This window comes from Rhinolophus sinicus, linkage group LG04, assembly GCF_036562045.2.
Source record: "Rhinolophus sinicus isolate RSC01 linkage group LG04, ASM3656204v1, whole genome shotgun sequence".
In the NCBI taxonomy this organism is placed as follows: Eukaryota; Metazoa; Chordata; class Mammalia; order Chiroptera; family Rhinolophidae; genus Rhinolophus; species Rhinolophus sinicus.
In genome coordinates, this window is record NC_133754.1 from 85,203,146 (window position 1) to 85,219,953 (window position 16,808).

A 16,808-nucleotide genomic window follows, 5' to 3' on the forward strand; every position below is an offset into this window, starting at 1 on the left:
CGTAAGGAGGCAGAATCCACAGTGACTTTGAGCACAATGGATGTGTCCTCAGTGGGTGCACAGCCCTGTGACACCCACATCCCCTGCAGCACATTGTTGCGGGGGTGGGAGGGGGAGAGTAATGCAGGGCTGAGTGACTGTTTACCAACCAACTTGATGCAATCCGCAGTGCAGCGCAGACACTCCGCAGGCACTTGCCCCAGGAGGTGTTGCCCAGGTTAGGGACTGGTTGAGCTGTTCCTCCCGTGGGTGGACCAGGTCACCTTTTTCCCCTGGTCTGTGAAGGGGTGGGGGTGGGAAAGGAGGCAGTGCTGCCTGTGGAGCAGGAGGCTGCCGGGATTATCACGCTGTCTTGTGTCTCCTCCTCTTAATCCTCCTGTGGAGCAGTGAGTAGCCTGAGAAGCCTGAATCGTGCGTTGTTCGTTCCTGGCTGTTCTGCCACCTGTGAAACATGGATAAGCCTTGTTATCCAGTGAGTTTCTGCAGTCAGTTCTTACTGAGGTCAAACCGTTCGTCCAAGGGGAAACAGGAAGCATGGAACTTTCTTACACCTTCTTGAAAATTCAAGTCCTGTTGCCTGGGAAATACTCTCCCTTAGTGCTCAGCACACCACCAGCATTGGAGCAATGGAAGAGGCAGCTGAAGTTATTCCAAGAAAATGCTCAAAGTTTGGTGATGAAAAGCGGTGTTTCTCCGCTGCCTCCAGGCTGCGTTTCTGGGAGTGCACGTGGCCAAAAGGAAACCTCGCTCAGCTCCAGGAGATGATTGTGCTGGACTCTTGTGCTTGCCTCCGGGTGTCCTGGCAGCCCTGGGTGGGGGCGTGTGCAGGCTGCGTGCACAGACTCCCAGTGCCGAATGCAGTGTGATGAGGGAGAGGGTGGCAATTGGTTAGAAGGGTGTAGACAAACAAGAGCAAATGTACATACAGTGGTGTGCGGTGTGCAGTCTGCCTGAGCTCCTGAAGCTTGCTGCCAGCCTGAAGACTCGGCAGCAGCCTTTCCTCGGCGTGCTCAGGAGCAGAGGGGAACCTGCAGGACTGAGCACAGAAGATGCCTTCCCCCTGCTAGTCAGGAAGACACTTTAGGCATTTCCTTCTTTGTTGACCAAGTAGCCTGGTGAAGGTGAACTGCTTTAGCAGGGGCGAAGGTGTGACTGGAGCAGCCATGGAGAAAGCCGGGGGAGAGACACACAGGAGCCCTGAGCAGTCCTTCCTGGCAACTTTGTGCGACTCCCAGGTGACCCTGCTGTCTGTCTACCAGCGATGGTCCTTCAGGAAGAGCGCGGGGGCCAGGGCCTCCAGCAGGCCAGCAGCTTCGCTGGAGGAAAGCTCTACGCCATCACCGGAGGGAGAATTTTCCCAGAAGGTTTTGAATGGAACACAAGAAATCAGTTCCAATCAGGTCAGTGTGATTGCAGAAGGGCTAAAAAGCCAAGAGAGGGTTGGATCCGGTTTATAGATGGAGGTTTCCACCATGTCTTACATAGGAGGCATCTGGGGTGGGGAGTAAGAGTCTGAATATAGCACTGAGCCAGGAGTCAAGGTGAATTCTCCAGAGATTAAGTTCATTATGGATAAATCTTGGGTTTTATTGCTTCTTATTTTCAGGATATTTTACAAGCCTTTGTAGAGCAAAAGTTTTCCAAAATGCAAATCAGACAAAAATGGATCTTCCCCTCTTTTTTTTTAAATGTGTACCTTAATTTTGTTAACCTCCACATTTCAACTCAATAAACATTTTGAAAATGATGCTACAAAATGAAACTGCTTTTCTTAAGCAAATGAAAGTTTTGTTAACCCAAAGGTCTGGTAACTTCAAAAGTAAGGCAGTATAGCGTTTTGTGAAAATGGTGCCTTTTTAGTAGGAATTCCAGGTGGGATTGGTGGTCTGTAGGGAGTCTTTTCATTGAGATAGGTAGGTGAAAACAAAAAAAAAAATTACTAGTTAGATACATAGTAAAAAAAAAATACTAGTTAGATACAAAGGAAAGCTTTTTGTAAGTACTCTGCCCCTTTAGGAGATACTTTTGTTTCTTCTAGTGTTAATTGTTCAAAAAGACCCCCAAACTAAAGGAAATTTTGTGAACTGAGATTTTTGAAATGTACTGTGCAAGAGATTTACATATGTTGAAAGAGATTTATTGAATGTGCATTTATGCAGTTCACAGTCAGCTTTTATATTTTTAGCTGAGTGTATAAGATAGCAAAATAGTAAAAAAAAAAATTTGGAAAAGGCTTGAGAGCATGACTTTAAAATGTTCAGACTTCTATTTTATGAAATCCAGCCTCTGTCTGAGGTATTTGAATGTGAAATATTCTGATGATTTTTAATGGCCAGTACTAATCTCACATGACTTAGGGGTGCAGTTGGAAGCTGGCCAGGTAGGGGCTGTGGCAGCCGTGGTTGCATGCTCTGCCCTTGCGAGGCTTGGGACCTGACAGGTGAATCTTGGTCGCCTCGACCTTCAGATTCCTCATTGCCAAGGGGGTAAGTCCTACGTCATAGAATTGTGAAAGTACTTTGTAGAATGCTGAATAAATGCAAAATGGCATTGCTTCTGCCACAATTATGATTTTCAATAGAATCCCGCCTTGGAGATATGTTTGGTGCCCTGTGAATATCTGGTAGAACTATGTCTGAGCACAGTTTTATCTTTTGTTTTAATTATAAAAATAACAGATGCTCATTATACAAAACAAATTGAAGATGAGGCAAGGAGAATGTAGAAAAGTATAAAGAAGAAACTGAAAGCAACCTAATGCCCCAGCTGTTTTCCCACTACAAATAAGAATATGTGTAAGCATATGTGAGTTTATTTTTTTGTTTTACAAATATAGGATCAAGTCATACCTAGTATTGTATGCCCTGTATTTTTTACTTAATATTTTGTGGACAGTTATAGACACACACACACATCAGTATCATCAGTTTTCATTACAATCCCACTTTTAAATTTAGGATTATTTATAGAAAGAATTTAAGTTAATTATCCTCAAATGGCAGAAGTTTGTAGTGGCTGGTTATGATGATAAAAGCCGAACTACAAGTCAATTACAATTGAGTTCTTGTTCACTGTTAACAATGTATTGACTCAAAGTCTGTTATAAATCAATCTTTGGATCTACTTGAGAGTTAACTTATTTAGTACTTGGTTCATGGAAGGGACCTAGCTCACGTCACTTTGTTTAAATATCATTGTCCCGGGCCTGCCTGGTGGCTCAGGTGGTTAGAGCTCCATGCTCCTAACTCCGGAGGCTGCCGGTTCGTTTCCCACATGGGCCAGAGGGCTCTCAACCACAAGGTTGCTGGTTTGATTCTTCGACTCCTGCAAGGGATGGTGGGCTGTGCCCCCTGCAGCTAGAAAACGGCAACTGGACCTGGAGCTGAGCTGCGCCCTCCACAACTAAGACTGAGAGGACAACAACTTGACTTGGAAAAAAAAAAAAAAAAGCCTGGAAGTACACGCTGTTCCCCCAATAAAGTCCTGTTCCCCTTCCCCAATAAAATTATATATATATATCATCGTCCCCCTTTAGCAGACAGAAAGCTGAGATAGAGAGTTTAGGTAATTTGTTGGAAGAATTGAATCCTAGATCTGTCTGAAGACAAGACCCTTGCTTTTCTATTGGGACGTGGACGTATTATTCAATATACTGGGTGAGATAGTTCTGAGCATATGTGAGTGTTGGAGAGCTGCTAGTTTATCGTGAATGGAAAGGTAGCTTGCAGGTGCTGCGTCACACAAGGTGCAGGGAGCTTCTATGAATAACACATTTCAAAATTGTGGTTGTGGTGAGTGGATTTGTGTGCTTGTATTTTACATGGCGTATGCAGTACAATTTAGATTGAGATCATGATGTTGAGCAAGCTGTAAGCTGCTTCTGTGTTTTGGACTGGCAGAGGGGGAAAATGTCTTTTAAGGCATAACTGGTAAAAAAACATGAGTTCTGGAGAGGGCCTCTCTCTCTTCCCCTGTGTATTAGCAGGCTCAGCAGGTTGGGCTAAGCCTGGTGAGGGCCCTAGACAATTACCTACTTCTCCCAACTGAGGCGAGCTAACCAAAGACTAGAGTGCAGGGGGCCTTAGTGCCTAGCCTGCCCCCCCGCCCATGGTTTCTTTCAAGCCCAGGACAATGGAGTGGAAAGGCACCACTCTTGCCTCTCAGAGTGGGTGGGGTAGAGGTGACTGGGGATTTGTTATAATTGGAGAGGGTGGAATTTCCCTTTCCTCCCAGAAACAACTGCCCAAGACGCCTTACCGTGGTCCTACTGACTGCTTTGGCAGCTGTTTTATTAAAACTTTTATTTATTTAAGTGTGTTTTTCCAGGACCCATCAGCTCCAAGTAAAGTAGTTGTTTCAATGTAGTTGTGGAGGGCGCAGCTCACAGTGGCCCATGTGGGGATGGAACCGGCAACCTTGTTGTTAAGTGCACTGTGCTCTGACCAACTGAGCTAACCAACCAAGCCCCGTGGCTGTTTTTATTTGTCTTTCTAGCCTGTCTCTGAGAGTGTATCAGTCCGCAGTAATCAAGCTGTTGAATGAGTGAATGAATAAACAGGAAGTGGATTTATATTGTTAGGTTGTAGACTTAACTGTTTTAGAAGGTTAGATACAGAATTGTATGTTGGGTGAGGGGTGGTTAGGTAGGATTTTATTTTTGCTTAGATGAAATCACGATGACTCAGCTGGCACAGATAAATCTATTCCTGCTAAAATAAAGGGGGAAAAATTATATGTAGTGGGGTGGTCTAGTCACTTAAAGAAGTCACGACCCATTGTCATGGCAGCAGCAGCAATAGCACTACAATATTTGCTTTTCTAAAGAACTTACTGTATTTGTTTCATTTTCTCTAAAATTAGTATCTGCTGGATATAAACATCAATAACAGAATATAGAAGTGTGGATTTGTTTCCCCTCTAGACAAATAGCGTATACTGTATAATCATACAGTTCTGTACCTTTTTCTCCCTTTAATCTATCATAGATGTCTTTCCATGTCCATACATGTAAATTCACATTTTTTTTTTTTTAAACCACTGCATAAAATTCTGTTGGATGGATACTTTACATGGCCAGTTTTCTACAGAAGAATATTTAGATGATTTTCAGGTTTTCACTATCCAATGTAACAATGAACATTCTCGTGTAATTGTATATATGATGAAATTCCCAGAAGTGGAATTACTGGGATAAAGGCAATGGGTATTTAAAATTTTGATAGGTAGTGCTTAATTGCTCTCCAAAAAGACTGTACAAATTTTTCTACAAACAGTGGTTGAGAATTATTTTTCCCTACATGCTTACTTACTGTATCATCAAACTTATAAATTTTGCCTGCCTATTGGGTGAAACATAGTATCTTATTTTCCTTCTCATTCACTCACCCCCCACCCCGTTTTTTGAGATACAATTGACATATAGTACTGTTTAAGGTGTACAGCATAACGACTTATACTTATTATGAAATGATTAAATTAAGTTTAGTAAACATCCATCATCTCATATAAATACAAAAACACCCCATGAACCCAAAAAAGTATTTTTTTTTCCTTATGATGAAGACTCTTAGGATTTATTTTCTTAACAACTTTCATATATGCCTTGTAGTAGTGTTAACTATAGGCATCATGTTGTACACTACATCCTTACTACTTATTTACCTTATAACTGGAGGTTTGTATTTTTTGACCACCTTCATTCAGTTCAGCCTCCCCCTATCACCTTCCTCTGGTGACCACAAATTTCATCTTTTTTTTTTTTTTCCATGAGGTTAGTTTTTTCTTTCTTCTTTTTCTTTTAGATTCTACATAAAACTGAGATAATACAGTATTTTTCTTTGTCTGACTTATTTCATTTAGCATAATGCCCTCAAGGTCCATCATTGTTGGAAATGTCAGAATTTCCTTCTTTTTCATGGATGAATAATATTCGTGTATGTGTCTCATATTTTCTTCAGCCTTTCATCCATCAATGGACACTTACATTGTTTTCATGTTTTGGCTTTTGTAAATAAAGCTGTAATGAACATGGGGGTGCAGATATCTCTTAAACATAGTGTTTTCATTTCCTTCAGGTAAATAACCAGAAGTGGGATTGTTTGGTCGTATGGTAGTTCTATTTGTAATTTTCTGAGGAACCTCCATACTGTTTTCCATAGTGGCTGTGCCAATTTACAATCCCACCAGCAGTGTACCAGGGTTCTCTTTTCTCCACATCTTCACTAGCATTTGTTATCTCTTATCTTCTTGATAATAGCCATTCTAACAGGTACAAGGTGATATTTAATTGTTGTTTTGATTTGCATTTCCCTGATGATCAGTGATGTTGAGCATCTTTAACACGGACCTGTTGGCCATTTGTATGTCTTTGGAAAAATGTCTATTCAGTTCCTCTGTCCATTTTTCAATTGCATTATTTGCTTTTTTTTTTTTTTTTGTATTGAGTTGTATGAATTCTTTATGTATTTTGTATATTAAACCCTTGTTATATATATGGTTTGTAAATATTTTTCCCATTTGTAGATTGTCTTCATTTTGTTGATTGTTTCTTTTGCTGTGCAAAAGCTTTTTAGTTTGATGTAGTCCCACCTGTTTATTTTTTATTTTGTTGATTGTACTTTAGGTGTCACATCCAAAAAAAATCATTGCCAAGACCCATGTCAAGGAGCTTTTTTGGGGTTTTCTTCTAGGAGTTTTATGGTTTCTAGTCTTACATTTAAATCTTTAAATCATAAAAGTTAATTTTTGTAAATGGTATAAGATAGGGATCTAGTTTCATTCTTTTACATGTAATATCCAGTTTTCCCAGCCCTATTTATTGAAGAGATTGTTTTTTCTTCACTAAGTATTTTTGGCTCCCTTGTCAAAATTAGTTGGCCATATGTTGTTGTTATTTTTTATAAGGTTTATCAACCACTTATGTTTCTTTTTCTGAGGATTATTTTATGTAGCAACTGATCATGCATTTATAGAGTAGCATAAGATATAAACATTTGGTTTATACCTAAGTATTTCAAAGGAATAATATTTGTTTTATGTATAGCTGGTCATACCTATAATTCTAGGCAGAAATCACTATACTCTTTAGCCACAAAAGTGTGCATTTGTGTGATAAAATAAAATACTACCTACATTATTTCATCAAATCTGACATCCATATTCAACTTATCAATAATAATAATTAACAACAAAAATAATCCCAAATTCATTGACTTCTATCATGCAATATAGATGTCTGAATTAACTTAATATTGTTGGTGGGACATTTCTTCTAACCAGTGATAATATTGGACATATCTAATGTAGGTCTTTTTGATCATGATCTTATTATAATTCTGAGAAATGACATAAGGGGATTATGACCTTATGGTTCTGACATAAACTATTTCCTTCAAATGTAAAAACATATTCCAAGGTACTGACAGTTGTTTGATAGTGACAGGCTTGTTATTTAAATTTTTTTGTTGTTGCTTGGGAGAGCCTTGAAATATGGAGTGTTATCAGAGAAAATTCTGAAGCAGGAAAAAATGTTGTTGGTTGATAAAAGCCTGATGGAATAATTGTTACAATGCATGTTAAAAGCAACAGAATTCTCTGAAATGGCTGATACTAAAGCTGTGTGGAATGAGATAGTGAACGGGTTTTCTGAGGTAATATTGTGAAGTGCTTCTTGGAGAGGTCTTATAGTTTGTGAATTTCTAAGTTTTGTGTTGTTGTATGTAGAAAACACCATATGTTGGACGTATGTATGTATCTAGATTTGTTAATTTTGTTGTTAATTTTATTCACTTTTTCCTCCTGGGCAAATAATGGGTATACTGCATACAATTTCTCAGTATGGGTTAATATTTTTTCTTCTGTGTCAAGAGAAGGAAACAAGCCATATAAATGGTCATTTGTATGGAATTTCCCAGAAAGTGCACGGTCAGCACCAGGCCTAGGGGTGGCCCTGGAGGGTAGAGATCAGGTTGTCGCACACACAGCCCGGGCACATAGTCAGCCCGTTTGAGTTAATGCCTGAGTTTTGGTTAGTTTGTTTTTTCAGTAGGTAAAATTTAAATAATTATCATGGGAAGTTCTTTCTGGACCTTTGCAAAACAATGTTAAAGGCTAGTTTGAAGGGGTTAAAGTGGAGGTGGGGGAATATGTACCCTAGTTTTAATGATTAACTTATTTTCCACCATTTTACTGATGAAGAACATTTAATGTTCTTCATACCTCCCTGGGCCACTTTTGAAGATCAGATGAGGCCATGTTTGTCTTCATAGTCATTCATTTTCAAACATTAATGGTATTAGACTTTTAGCTTTTAGGCCTCCCTGCAAAACTGTAGGTAGGGAATTATTACATTTTATACCTAGAAAACTAAGGCTTGAATTCACTCCGACAAGGCCGGGATTCATACTCCAGACTGGCAGACATACTCTCAAGAAATTCACAATTTAGAAATGAAATACATATTTAAACAGAAATACATGAAAGTGTTCTTGAGCATATAAAGAGCCACGTGCAATTATATCATCAGCTCATTGCCGTCCTCTTTATCACAGTGATTAATGTTGTCGCTTATATTAGTGTGGTTTAACAAAACATGTTCTTTCTTGCCTTAGAGAAACTGACAAACCACATTGTAGGAAAGTAATACTTGTTTGCTTTATTAATTTAAATTTTAAAAATTGGAAAATATAGATAGATAGTAAATAATCAGAATTTCATAACTTACCCATAGATAACCTCAATTTTAGGAGTTAATACATATGTGTATACTCCTGTAAATCGACATACATAGAGGTTTAACATGGGGACATTGATTCTTCTCATTGAGGGTTTTAGAGACTGACACCCATCTGCTTTGGGTGGTTTGAGTGGGGTCTTTTCAAGCAGTCTCTTCTGACCCTCCCTCCCCTGTGAATCTGTGACATCCACAGAATTCTCAGATAAGGACAGAGCCAGGCAGTGACTCAGTCACACACAATGTATTCAGGAGAATGTACAAGGTCCTGGAACCATTGCGGCCTCTGCTTGTGCCCTGCTTCCTACATGTGGTTGCCTTGCGTGTACTTAGAATTAGGGCTATTGAAGAAGGCAGAGCCAATGTCGGTGTTCAGCTGTAGTTTTTCTGAAGTGCCTGAGACAGCTGGAGGTGACAGGTCCTGAGGGAGGAAGGCCAAGCTCAGGCTCAGGCTGCCAGGCTCAATGGTTTTAGCCGCACCCTGGCCTTCCCACTGCACTGGCTGTTTTTCTGTTTCCTTCATTTTTGCTTCTCTGCATTGTAGTCTCTTCATAATTAACATGACTAAAAAGCAAGAGTAACCTTAGAAGCTGTTAAAAAAAATACAGCCTGCTAGACTTTTGAGCTGGATTTAAAGCCCAGCTCTGTTTTTTAAATTGATTGTAGCCTTGGATAAAACTCCAAGTCCGTTTCAACAATAAAATGGTGATAAGAATACCTGCTTAGAGAATTATTTTCAGTATTAGGGATATAAAATGCAATCCTCATAAAATAACACTGACAGTCATTAACTATTTGCTATTATTGGGTCTGTGTACCTGTGAAAAAAATCAGGATTTTCTGTATTTTGAATTCTGTGAAAGTTCAGGAATATAGAGTTGCATGGGGTGGAGGGTATGTATTGGAAAAGTCGCATACATGCATAACATTTTGGCTTATAAGTTGTTAATGGTATTTGTTATATACCCTTCAAGTAAGAAGTCTCCAGGATAAGTGGTCGAGCAGTGTCCTATTTAAGGATGATGGGGATCCAGGTGTAACAGAGCGACCTCAGAAGTGGCTACTGGGCCTTCCATTGTGCACGTGGTAGTGTTGCTCTTTGATTTGTGCTCACAGTCATTTTCTACAAGGTATGTCATTTCTGGGCGTTTCAATTTCAGTCTGGCTTTGAAGTTTTTCACCAAAACATTCCACCCCATTCCCAGTTTTTTCACGCAAATTGGCCCGTGTGAAGGTCTTATTTTCCTTTCCTGGCTGAGCCTTGGTAAATCAGCACTTTATATTCCATTAGATTTTTTCTTTTTTTTTTTTTTTTCAGTAAACCCTGGCACTCAGCAAATTCCGTGTGACCTGGGTGCCTAGAGAGGCAGCAAAGAGTTCATTGTGGATTCCCGATTGTGAAATGCCCCTCTGCTCCTGTGTTTCCAGTTTCTTCTAATCCTGATGCCTGTCATATTCATCGTTTATTAAAATTCAAGAGCTAGCAAACGTCCTTCCCCAACCTGGTGTTGGGCCTGCATGTTTGTCCTCAGGAGTATATATATCATTTAGTAGGAATTAGAGAACACTAGGGCTTCCACAAGGTTTTCCCTGGACACACAATATGTACCCTGGACCCACTCTCCAATGTCTATGATTGCTTGATGAGCCCTTAACCCTAAACTTATTTGTTGATTTGAACTCATTAGATGAGAGTTTTTCCCCCACCAAAGATTGTCTTGAGGAATGGAATTAAAAGCATACACACACACACACACACACACACACACACAAACACATACCCCACGTGTGTATATCCAAACACCCAGCAACTGTTATGAGATTGCTTGTAAACCAACAGGTACTCTGGTGTTTCATAAAGTTGTGTTATTTGCAAAGCTTTGTTCTCCTTAACTGCTTGTCCTTAGAAACCTGCCTGTCTGGAAGGGGGCCTCTGAGTATTGTTTGCTACAAACAAATAGCTTCCAATACTTCTGCAAACCCTTTTGGTAGGAACATAGAATCAGTAATCCAGGGATTAAGAGCCAGCATTGTCATTTGGGGTTTGGTGAGTTGTAACTAGACCTAGGACCGAGAACAGTAAGTTGGGGAGTGAATCATTGGGGATTTAGTTTTCCAACAGACCGGGTGATTGAGGGTTATGTCTTATAACAAGGAGGCAGTTTCTTCTTACTACTAAGATACTATATTGAAGTGAATGTCCTTGGATGTTGTCTTAGTTTTTTCTTCATTTTTTTTCAGTTAAACAGATATTTAATTTATACCAATTACAATCAAATCACTGTTCTGGATCTCCTTTATGCTCATGTTATTTTATTTTCATTTTCAAATTATTTTTTGAAATTTGGTAACACATGTGCATTGTACTATAAATTGTACAGTGAAAAGCACCTGTAACTCTGCTTTCTCACTCCTGTGCCCAAGCCACCTTGTCCTTCAGCGGCCCACTCCTCCTCAAGCTCTATACCAGTTTCTTACGTATTTTTCCAGAGATAATCCAGGTGTAGACAAGCATCTATGTATATAATATTCTTTTTCTCACATAAATAATGCTAGCGTACCGTGATAGACTTAGTTTGGTGGCCCTCCCAGTGAACTTAAGCCCTTATGTAATTCCTTCCCATATGGACTAGGCTTGGCCATGTGACTGGCTTTGGCCAATGGTGAACTAGCAAGTGTGATGCAGGGACAGGCCTGATAATTGCTTATACATTGGGACCTGTTCTCTGAGAATGCTCGCTATTGTGACACTTCTGTCAGAACCCAGAAACCACCAATTGTGAGGTACCAGCCTAGTCAGTAGAGAGGCTACGCTGGAAGAGAACTGAGGTCCCTGCCAACAGCTTCCGGACAGCGGCAGACATCAGTTTGTCAGCCATGTGGTGACTGAACCATCTTGGAAGTGGAACCTTCCAGCCCCATTCAGACCATTCCAGGTGATGCTATGTGGAGCAGAGACAAGCTTTCCCTACTGAGCCCTGTCCAAATTGAAAAATGTGAGCATTCGTTATAAGTCACTAGATTTGGTTTGTCATGCAGCCACAGGTAACTGAAACACTATATATTTTCTGCCTTGTTTTTGTCACTGTATGATGTATTGATATCAGTCTATTTCAGTGTTTATAGGGTTGCCTCATTCTTTTTAAGAGCTGGTTAGTATTCCATTGTATGGCTGTGCAGTAATTTAATTAATCATCCTCTAATAGTTGGACATTTATGTTGTTTGCAGTCCTTTGTTGCATGCTTCCTTTTGAACATAAACATACATATTTATTGGCTAAATTCTTAGATATAGAGTTGCTGGGTCAAACAGTATATGAACTTGGAATTTTAATAGGCATTGCCAAGTTGCCCTCCAGAGAAGTGACAGCCCCACTGGCTCTGGGGATCCAGTTGATGGGTGCCAACCTGAGTGGTGAAAACTGTGCCACAGTGAAGTTGGAATGTTACATTTCTCCTTTAATAGTTTTTTCATATATTGAAAAGCCGTTTGCATTTCCTCTTTGATGAACTGCTTCTTTTTCTTTGTTGCCCTTTTTCTTATTTGGGGGAGCTCATTATATATTAAATTAGTTTTTAGTTTGCTGGATGTGAAGCAAATCTGTTTTTCCCCTCACTTCTTATTTATCTTCTGCCTTGATCTGAGCAAGTTTTTTCTCTTATTGTGGTTAGATACTTGTTTATCAGTCTTTTATATTTTATAGCTTCTGGATTTTCTTGTTTTTATTTTGTCATATATAGGCTTTCCCCACTCAGATTATAATAGATATTCTCCTGTGTTTTCTTCTAGTATTTTTATTATTTTGCTTTTTAAGTCTTTTAATCTATCTGAAATGACTTTTGATATATAGGTTCCAAATTTATGTTTTTCCAGATAGGTTTCTGAAGTGGCTTTAGATTTCCCAGTTGTCCATTAATACTGCTATGCTATGTCATCTTTATATACCGTTTCCATATTTATACCATAGATAAATTCAGTTTTTTTTGTTGAATTCAATAAACTCTTTTGAGTTGCTAGCCCATAAATTACTTAGTAATTATTCCCTTTTTTTCTATACTATTTTAGGAAAAGCTATAATGAATATTTTTAAAAACAATTCTTTATAATTATTCATCTTAAACTAGCTTATGAGTTCCTTTGTGGATATACAAGTAAATATTTACATTCTGTTTTAAAAAGTTGTTTGACCTTTCATCTTGTTAAGCTGCGCAAAAGCTAAAGTTGGAAAGACAGGCATTTTATGCACGGGGATATGGAGATTGATCCATATAACTGAAGATAAGTAGGATTGTGTAGATGTAGAGAGTGACATGCTTCTTGTTTTTTAATCATGTAATATATATATATATATATATATATATATATATATATATATATATATATATATATATATATATATATACACATATACATATACATATACATATATATATATGTATCCTGTTTCCAAATTTCTGAAACATGTAATAGTACTGGTATCTAATTAAAAGGGTGGTGAGGCTGGGACCCTGTGAAAGGAAAATCATGTCATGTTAATAGAATGGCTGAGGCCACATCATTATGAGGAGAAATCGGGAAATTACACTTGTACTGTGGTATATTAAGAAAATGGGTCCGTTTAATTTGGTGATGCACTCGTAATTTTCTGTAATGACTACAGCTGTCCTGAATACCCAGGAGTGACACTCAGAGGAGGTAGAACTGAGGAGTTCGTTGTTTGTTACACTTAACTTACACTTAACTTCCTGTTCTTCCAGCTTTTTCCCTTCTGCCCCTCTTGGCCTCAGGCTCAGGGAACCTACTTCCAGACCTTTTTCAACAGGCACTTTGTCTGACCCCATGGGGCCTGGGACGTCTGCATTGGGAACATGTGTCTGTGGTTGTTAAGGATAGTTAACCCCTGCTAAGAGATTCAGACGGACACCCCTAGAAAGAGACACAGAATTAAGGTGTTACCTAATATTTGTATTTGCATTGCAGCTGGGCCCCCAAAGTTGGAGCTAAAAGGACCAAATTCTGTGGGGTAGGTTTCAGGTATCAGCCAGTGGTGGGGGAGGCTCTCTTAGGACCCCCATGAGCTGCTGCCTCTGTCATGGGCCTACCATACTTGTTCTGTGCTGGGAAGTTGAGTCATGCTCTCCTCCTTTCCCACAAAAGCCTCCATGTCTTCTGAGTAAGAGAAACATTTCACTAAGGCGAGCAAGTTGATTTCTAGGTTCAGAATCACAGAATGTCAGAGCTAAAAGGAACCCATCTGAACCGTTCATTTGATAAATACAGTTGACCCTTCAGCAACACAGATAAGTGGACCTGTGTGGTTCAAACCCATGTTGTTCAAGGACCAATTTTTTTTTTTTTTTTTTTTTAAGATTTTATTGGGGAAGGGCAACAGGACTTTATTGGGGAACAGTGTGTACTTCCAGGCCTTTTTTCCAAGTCAAGTTATTGTCCTTTCAATCTTAGTTGTGGAGGTTGCTATTCAGCTTCAAGTTGTTGTCCTTTCAGTCTTAGTTGTGGAGGGCGCAGCTCAGCTCCAGGTCCAGTTGCCGTTTTCTAGTTGCAGGGGGCACAGCCCACCATCCCTTGTGGGAGTCGAACTGCCGACCTTGTGGTTGAGAGGACGTGCTCCAACCAACTGAGCCATCCGGGAGCTCAGTGGCAGCTCAGCTCAAGGTGCCGTGTTCAATTTTAGTTGCAGGGGGTGCTGCCCACCATCCCTTGCGGGAATTGAGGAATCGAACTGGCAACCTTGTGGAGAGCCTTGTGGAGAGCCTTGTGGAGAGCCCGCGCTCCAACCAACTGAGCCATCTGGGAGGCAGCTCAGCGCAAGGTGCCGTGTTCAATCTTAGTTGCAGGGGGCGGAGCCCACCATCCGTTGCGGGACTCGAGGAGGACACCGTCCCACTGGCTCATGTGGGAATCAAACCGGCAGCCTTCGGAGTTAGGAGCATGGAGCTCTAACCGCCTGAGCCACCGGGCCGGCCCCCAAGGACCAACTTTTACATCCATGGATGCGGAGGGCTGAGTGTAATTAAGTGCTTATAGAGTCAAAGTTCTACGCAGATATTTGACTGCAGAGGCATTGGTGCCCCTAACCCCTGAGTTGTCTTTATAGCTTTCTTTGCCTGCATTTTCTGCTCTTGGACCCTTGGGATGTTTTGACACCAGTGGCATTGTTTTCCTTTTCCTCAGTGCAGGACATGCTGGGGTATTTGAGAAAAAATTTTGTCTTTAGGATAAAAAATGGTATGTATTTCTTTTCCTTTTAGATCCTGTCTAAGCTTCCTTTGCCTGCTCGGGGCTGGGAACCAGCGATGAAGCAGAGTTTCGCCTTTGACAACGCTGGCTACGAAGGTGGTCTGGACGGTGTGTGCCCTTCGGAGACATCCACCAGCACCGTCAACATAGTGGGCATGACTTGCCCGTCGTGTGTAAAGTCTATCGAGGGCAGGATTTCCAGTTTGAAAGGCATCGTGAGCATTAAGGTTTCCCTGGAACAAGGCAGCGCAACTGTGAAATATGTGCCGTCGGTCGTGAGCCTCCCACAAGTTTGCTGTCAGATTGAGGACATGGGCTTCGAGGCCAGCATTGCAGAAGGAAAGGCTGGCTCCTGGCCTTCCAGGTCGGCGCCCACCCTGGAGGCCGTGGTCAAGCTGCGAGTGGAGGGCATGACTTGCCAGTCGTGTGTCAGCTCCATAGAAGGCAAGGTCGGGAAACTGCAAGGCGTAGTGAGGGTCAGAGTCTCACTCAGCAACCAAGAGGCAGTCATCACGTATCAGCCTTATCTTATTCAACCCCAAGCCCTCAGGGACCATGTAAATGACATGGGTTTTGAAGCTGTCATCAAGAACAAAGTGGCTCCCGTGAGCCTGGGACCAATAGATATTGGGCGATTACAGAGCACCAACCCAAAGACACCTTCAACTTCTATTAACCGGAATGTCAATAACTCGAAGACCGTGGGGCACCAAGGGAGCCATGTGGTCACCCTGCAGCTGAGAGTAGATGGAATGCACTGTACGTCTTGTGTCCAGAATATTGAAGAAAATATTGGCCAACTCCCAGGAGTTCAAAATATTCAAGTGTCCTTGGAGAACAGAACTGCCCAAGTACAGTACGCCCCTTCTCGTGTCTCCCCAGGGGCCCTGCAGAGGGCCATTGAGGCTCTTCCACCAGGGAACTTTAAAGTTTCCCTTCCTGACGGAGCTGAAGGAAGTGGGACAGATAACACGTCTTCCGCACACCACGCCCCTGCCTCCCGCCAGCGAAGCCAGGTGCAACGCTCGTGCTGTACCCTGGTGCTTGCCATTGCTGGCATGACCTGTGCGTCCTGTGTCCAGTCCATCGAAGGCCTGATCTCCCAAAGAGAGGGGGTGCAGCAAATATCAGTCTCTTTGGCGGAAGCGACGGCAACGATTCTCTATGATCCCTCTGTCATTAATGCAGAAGAACTACAAACTGCTGTAGAAGACGTGGGATTTGAGGCTTCGGTCGTTTCTGGTACGTAGTTGCTCTGGTTGACGTGCAGCCTGGATTTGTTTCCTTTCTCTTTGTGTCTTATGCCATAGTACCTGCGTGGTTGAACAGGTGAGCCACACTCACTGCCTCACATGTCGAGCCTGGTAACAGAATTCTGCAACTTCATGTGTTAAGTTTGTCAGGATAGAGGAAATAGAGTTTCCAGGTGTTTAGATTTTGCCTCTCATGTAGCTGGGACTAAAATGCTATAAGGTCCTTGTATTCTTGGCTTCTTTTCTAAAGAGAACTCTGATTCTGTGTGGGTTTTTTTGTGTGTTTTTAAAGAATACCGTGGGAACATCAGATCCTTCTCTGTCCAAAGGAATTATCATTGCTTCCTCTGAAGATTCTCTGCTAAACAAAACAAAATAAAAACAGAACTGTAGTCTCACCACCTGGAGCCCATTCTCTTGAAAGTGGGAATTAAGGAAAGGATTTAATGATGATTTCCTTTTTCTCACTTGAGGTCTGTGAGAAGAACTGTGGTGGGTGACAATCTACACAAGGCAAGGTGCCCACATGCCTTGATGTCACTAGGCAGAGTTTCCAGGGCGGTGG

General features: G+C 41.2%; 1 protein-coding gene across 5 annotated transcripts in view; it reads left to right on the forward strand.

Annotated features, from left to right (window-relative positions):
- Positions 1 to 16,808, forward strand: part of ATP7B (ATPase copper transporting beta) — a 90,889-nt gene that overhangs the window by 29,196 nt on the left and 44,885 nt on the right. For 2 of the 5 annotated variants that reach the window (XM_074329902.1, XM_074329903.1), the window contains exons 2-3: positions 388 to 1,400; positions 15,002 to 16,232. In XM_074329902.1, coding sequence (XP_074186003.1) covers positions 1,164 to 1,400; positions 15,002 to 16,232 — 1,468 coding nt within the window. In that variant the 5' untranslated portion in view covers positions 388 to 1,163. Of the gene's footprint in view, positions 1 to 387; positions 1,401 to 9,775; positions 9,862 to 15,001; positions 16,233 to 16,808 lie in introns of those variants that run through there. The other 3 variants (XM_019752164.2, XM_019752162.2, XM_019752165.2) reach the window with 2 other exon arrangements.